Genomic DNA, 6,975 nt, shown 5'->3' with positions numbered 1-6,975 from the left:
CCTACAAAGTAAAACAGGAAACACACTGACTGAATTCTAAACATGCAAACTTAACAGCAACAGGGGAGACATAACATGGAACACAGGGAAGCCATATGACAAAGCCAAAGAGCAAAACCTAAGATAACCATAACTGAGATCTAGGGAAACACGAAACAGTACCACAAAGGACTCAAAACATAAACCATGATATAAAAGCACAGGATCTCTTCCAAAAATAGGAAACATAATGAGACGCAGACATGATAACCGGAACTTAACAACGTAAGACACAGACATGAACCACATGAAGAGCAGGGGAGACTTAACATGGGTTGGAAACACAAGGGGGAACTAATAAGCAAATGAACATAGGAGGCCTAATGAGCTTAACATACTATACACATTAAGATGAACTAAAACTCAAAACACTGGGTCCTAAGACCCAGGACCGTGACAGTAGAGAACAGAATTTGAAAGAAAACAATGGAATTTGAATCAAAACAACAGAATTGAAATGTACAGAACAGAGTTTGAATGAAAAAAAAGAATTAGAATGTACAGAACAGACTTTGAATGAAAACAACGGAATTAGAATGTACAGAACAGAGTTTGAATGAAAAACGGAAGTAGAATGTACAGAACAGAGTTTGAATAAAAACAATGGAATTTGAATCAAAACAACAGAATTGAAATGTACAGAACAGAGTTTGAATGAAAACAACGGAATTAGAATATACAGAACAGAGTTTGAATGAAAACAACGGAAGTAGAATGTACACAACAGACTTTGAATGAAAACAACGGAATTAGAATGTACAGAACAGAGTTTGAATGAAAAACGGAAGTAGAATGTACAGAACAGAGTTTGAATAAAAACAATGGAATTTGAATCAAAACAACAGAATTGAAATGTACAGAACAGAGTTTGAATGAAAACAACGGAATTAGAATATACAGAACAGAGTTTGAATGAAAACAACGGAAGTAGAATGTACACAACAGACTTTGAATGAAAACAACGGAATTAGAATGTACAGAACAGAGTTTGAATGAAAAACGGAAGTAGAATGTACAGAACAGAGTTTGAATAAAAACAATGGAATTTGAATCAAAACAACAGAATTGAAATGTACAGAACAGAGTTTGAATGAAAACAACGGAATTAGAATGTACAGAACAGAGTTTGAATGAAAACAAGGGATTTAGAATATACAGAACAGAGTTTGAATGAAAACAACGGAAGTAGAATGTACACAACAGACTTTGAATGAAAACAACGGAATTAGAATGTACAGAACAGAGTTTGAATAAAAAAACAACGGAATTAGAATGAAAACAACTGAATTAGAATGTACAGAACAGAGTTTGAATGAAAACAACGGAATTAGAATGAAAACAACGGAATTAGAATGTACAGAACAGACTTTGAATGAAAACAACGGAATTAGAATGTACAGAACAGACTTTGAATGAAAAGAACGGAATTAGAATGTACAGAACAGAGTTTGAATAAAAAAACAACGGAATTAGAATGTAGAGAACAGAATTTGAATCAAAACAATGGAATTTGAATCAAAACCACAGAATTAAAATGTACAGAACAGAGTTTGAATGAAAACAACGGAATTAGAATGTACAGAACAGAGTTTGAATGAAAACAAGGGAATTAGAATGTACAGAACATGTCATGATTCGTTGTGTGGCAGGCAGGAGAAGGACCCAAGATGCAGACTCACAGACACGGGGATAAACTTAACGATCACAGTTTTAATGCTGGCTTAAAGGTGAAACACAAAACAGTACTGAACTAAACTGGAAAAACTAAACATGAGATGTACCAGGAACCACGGGGAGAGTAACACACAACATGAGGGAGAACGCGACGCCGAACAGAGGAAGACGCAGACAGAAATACACAGAGGGTTAACGAGGAAAGTGGGAACACACGGGGAACACAGCTGACACAGATAACCATAACGAGACAGGGCGGGGTGAACATAACACTGACGGGAGACGGGCAGAGTCAAACAGGAAGTACACAGAGGTTCAGACAGGAGGAGAGAGCACGGGGAGAACACAGACATAACAGGCTGGGGAAAACATGGAATAAAACACGAAAGGGGACAAGGGCTCATGAATAGAGGGGCACACAGGGGGTGAGAGTCACAAAGGGAAAGCACACAGGGAACAACATAACAGGGCAACTCAGGAAACAGAACCTAAACAGGGAACTGAATACAAAAATACAAGAGAACTAAGAATACTGGGCCAACATGGCCCAGGACCATGACAGAACAGACTTTGAATGAAAACAAGGTGTTACGACTGTGACCGTAATTGTGTGTGAATTTGAGTGTCCAGGTGCTCCTCCGGGATTGGTGCATCTAGGGTGGATGGATCACACCGATTGGCTGACGACTGGGAGGCAGCGGATAAGAAGAGACCGCCAGGGACTGCCAATTCATTCATCCTCGGCCCAACCCAACCGGCAGACCGTTCACTGTGTCATACTATGTTAATGTAAGAGCATGTAGGGGTGGACCGCCTTTTTGGTTGATCAGTTTTCTCCTGTTTTTGTTAGGCAGGGAGGAAAGTGATTGTCGTTTGGTTTAGTTCTTTTTGAGTAGGTAAGTTGCGTTTATTCCTGAGATAGGTTACTTTTGTTTGTTGTTTTGGCCTTGGGTTCACCCTGAAGTTATGATGCTCCCTTCCTTTGTTTAACTGCACCTTGTTGTAAATAAATCACTGTCACAAAATATTAAGTGTGTGACGTGCTGCTTGGGGGTTGGACGGGGATGGATCACCCTTTATGTTGTGGTCTGGCCGCGCCTAGACGGGCCATAATTAGAATGTACAGAACAGAGTTTGAATGAAAACAACGGAATTAGAATGTACAGAACAGAGTTTGAATGAAAACAATGGAATTAGAATCAAAACAACAGAATTGAAATGTACAGAACAGAGTTTGAATGAAAACAACGGAATTAGAATGTACAGAACAGAGTTTGCACCATGGCAAAAGGTAGGCACGGATTTATTTCATCTGGATGGCAAGGACTATATTTTGGTGATTGACTACTATTCTAATTATCCAGAAGTGGCACAGCTTTCCAGTACATCAGCACAGTCAGTCATCACACACATGAAGGGCTTTTTTGCCAGACATGGAATTCCACAGTGTGTCATCAGTGACAATGGTCCACAATATGACTGTAGAGAATTTAGTGACTTTGCAAAACAATATGGATTTCAACATATCACCTCTAGTCCCTTGTATCCCCAAGCGAGAGGACAGGCAGAAAAAGGAGTCCAAATAGTAAAGAGATTGTTCAAAAAAGCAAGAGACAGTAAGACCGACCCTTACCTGGCTCTGCTAAGCTACAGAGCTTCATCCCTGGAGTGTGGGGCATCACCTGCTGAGCTACTCATGCATCGCAAGCTCCGCACCACACTTCCACACATTTCCAAGGAAAATGACAATGCACATGACGACAAGCTGACCGACAAAAGGATGAAACTCAAGCACAGACAGAAAATGAACTATGACCCACCCCATGCAGCAGACTGTGACAGCACTGAGCAGCTCCTTCAGTGGGAGACTGCAGCACCCACGGTGTGGGACGGAGAGATTTCGCAGGTCTTTCCTCCCCACTGCTGTCAGACTCCATAATAAAGACTTTAACTGATCAAGCACACACATCCATACATATGCAATAATACTAAGTGCAATAATCCTTTCTGTCATCGTTGTATTTTTACTCAGTTGTATATAGTATTTGTATTTGTATTCTATTTTTTATCTTATTGTATATTTATTTTATTTTATTCTACTGTATATAGTATTTTATTCTATTCTGTACAGTTGTGTACTGTATTTATTCTTATTGTATTCTAATTCTTGCCTCATAACTTTTGCACTGTCCACTTCCTGCTGTGACAAAACAAATTTCCCACGTGTGGGACTAATAAAGGTTATCTTATCTTATCTTATCTTATGACAAAACTGCAAGGCGTCTGGAACCGCTTCAGGAAAGAGATGTTGTGAGGATTGCAGGTCCAGATTTCTGGGACAAAAAAGCAACAGTTCTCAGTGAAGTAGGGCCCAGATCGTTTGCTGTTCAGACAGAGAATGGACAAGTGTTAAGAAGAAACCGGAGAAGTCTGTTAAAGACACAGGATGTTAAACATCAGGACACAGAGACTGGAACTGAACAACGAGGTGCTAACCCTGTTGAGCACCACAGTGAGCCTCCTTCACCTTCCCCAATGTCTGAGATACTGAGAAGGTCTACCAGACCTAAGAAACCTACAGAGAGGCTCATAGAACAAGTGTGAACTGTTGTGGTAAAGAATTGCTAAAAAAAACCAAACAAAATAATAATAATAATAAATCACAGGTAAATAACGGATAATAATTCATTTAGAATAGTAATTGTTCACCGACGTGTTTTTTTCCCGTTTTATATACTTCCAAAAAGAAAACCTAACTTCTGCCATTCAATGCTGAACAAATTTAAACTTTTTAAAATTATGCAAAATGCAAAACGCTTAGCCGTGTCTCTGATAAAACCTCTGTAATTTCAGAGGTATTGTTCATGTGTTGATTGTTGATTGTATTGTTCATTGTTGATTAATGGTTTTCTTTCGTTTTTGATGTACTGCAGAATATTTTTATAAAATCCCAGGCCAGGAAAATCACCTTTATGTTTTTCTGTGTTTTATCCTCAGCTACTTTGACACAAAGGCATCTGCTGTGATGCTCACACCTTTGATAAAGTCTTGCGTGTGTCAGCTTCCTTTTTATAGATACAAAAATATGTAAATGTACTGATCTGAATTATAATATTTCTGGCTGTCAAAATTTCCCAGATTCAAATCGAATTGAATCGAATTAAATCGAATCGTGGATCAAATCGATTCGGGACCTTGTGAATCGGCATTGAATCGATTCTAGAAATCAGTGATGATACCCAGCCCTAGAGTACTATGCTGCTGGTAGCTTCGCTGTCAAATACAAAACGGGCTTTTGAAGTTTGGAGGCTGTGGTGGCATAATTAATTTGGAGGCAGTGGCTTAATTAGTGACAAAACTGATTACCCCAGATTAAGTATGACACGTGGATATACTCGATACATTATGCTTAACTGTATCGAGTTGGTTAATGCCTCGTCTCACAGCAGGCTTCTCCAGCCGAGCTACAGCAACAGCGGTGTCGTTCTAGAGCTGGCAACCGGAAGCTGTGATCAGCTGATCGAGGAGGAGCTGTAGAAGAGGTGAGCCATCTTCCCCCGGCAGACAGGTTGATACACTTTGATAACGCTTTGACGAGTGGGATAAGGGAAAAATCATCCTGATATCCCGGTGTCATTTGAAGGCATAGAGGATTTTAAGACGGACAACTGGTGACAGTTGCGAAGGGAGCTATCTAAAGGACTCGTTTGAATTTCTTCATCAGATCTGACTGAGGAATATGCCAGCTTTTACGTCAGACAGAGCCTCTAATATCAGCACAAAGAACGGAAAAAAATGCTAAGAGCGTGGATTTAGATCATAATATGAAACAAGCGTAACCTAGATATATGCCTAAGTCCGGAAGATATGCGATGTAAGAAAGTATGTAGTCCTTAATGTGCGGAAGGTGTACAACATCAGCAGTAAATGTAAACAAACAGCTATTCAAGCTAGTTGAACTTAGCCGACTGGAGGTTAGCTTTCTAATGCTAGTACATATAGCTAACATAAGGTAGCACAGCGAAGGTAAATCGAGCAAAATAAGCCTGTAGTCGGAAATATAAACGATATTTAATCGTAGTTTAACTGTCTACAGCGCATGACATGTTTATAGTATCCAAGTAGGCATTTGTTAGCCTATCTGCTAACGTTAGCTAATTCTTATTTCCATTGCAGATGAAAATGACATTAAAACTAGCTCATTAAACGAGGAACAGAGAAGACACTTTGCAATATTAACACCACGGGTGTTTGACATCTTCTTTCTTGTGAGAAAGACTCTTTCAGGATCGTTATAATGCAGCAGTAGTTAATGTTGATACCCAGTGTGAGTTGAGCTAAATGCCTGAAAAGAGTAGGACGTCTGGATGAACGAAACCGCTTCGAGACTTCACGAGGCTTTACATTTACACCAACAAGCGTTTTTTTTTTAACCTCTGTTTTCTATTCTTATTCGTGGCTCTATGATGAGAGAGTTTTTCATTTTCTACTTTTGACAGGAACGTTGCTTTGTGAGTTTGAGTCGTTGGGCATCTCAGCGGCAAAGTTGCCGTCAAAGACTTTTCACTATTCAGAGTTTTTGGCTTTGAATCCAAGTGTGGAAGGAAGCTTCACCTCTGCGCAGTGGCTTATGCCGACTGAAATCACAAATAGCTACGTAGACAAATATTAATTGTAGTTGTGCTGTATATATTTTTTGCAGACTATTCAAAGCATTGTTTTAAAAAATTGTATGTGTTTGAGGCGATAAGCCTCTCGGCAGTGATTTGGTTGTTAGTGGTCTCCCCTCCCCCAGTGTTCAGACTGACTCTTTTGGAGCTGTGGGCACTGTTTGTCGGGCTTCCCCTTGTTTTTTAGACGGCAGAAAGGCCGTAGACTCAAATCGCTGTCCCGGGACTCCTAACCTCTTTAAGAGTGGATGTAATGGAACTGATGTTTGCCGAGTGGGAGGATGGGGAGAGGTTCTCCTTTGAAGACTCGGACCGATTCGAAGAAGACTCTCTCTGCTCCTTCATCTCGGAGGCCGAGAGCCTCTGTCAGAACTGGAGGGGATGGAGGAAGCAGTCTGCTGGACCCAACTCCCCCACTGTCAAGATTAAAGGTCGGAGAGGGACACACACACACACACACACACACACACACACACACACACACACACAATGTGCTTCCATTCATTATACATACTTGAAAATGTACTATAGCAGTATTACCTGTTGCTGCTGGGAAACGCATTTGATGCTATGATATCTTATAATATAAACT

The 6,975-nt window shown here is 40.0% G+C and overlaps 1 protein-coding gene across 1 annotated transcript in view; it reads left to right on the top strand.

Moving 5' to 3' along the window:
• The first annotated feature begins 5,213 nt into the window (after positions 1–5,213).
• zswim8 (zinc finger, SWIM-type containing 8) overlaps positions 5,214–6,975 on the top strand; it is a 65,117-nt gene continuing 63,355 nt past the window's right edge. Inside the window, exon 1 of the mRNA XM_085243120.1 lies at positions 5,214–6,814. Coding sequence (XP_085099246.1) covers positions 6,637–6,814 — 178 coding nt within the window. The 5' untranslated portion in view covers positions 5,214–6,636. The remainder of the gene's footprint in view (positions 6,815–6,975) is intronic.

Source organism: Mchenga conophoros, linkage group LG13 (genome assembly GCF_057382185.1).
Source record: "Mchenga conophoros isolate Kocher_MC1m ecotype Shallow Benthic linkage group LG13, M_conophoros_male_GT1.1, whole genome shotgun sequence".
Taxonomy (NCBI): Eukaryota; Metazoa; Chordata; class Actinopteri; order Cichliformes; family Cichlidae; genus Mchenga; species Mchenga conophoros.
This window is presented reverse-complemented; position numbering and strand designations above follow the sequence as displayed.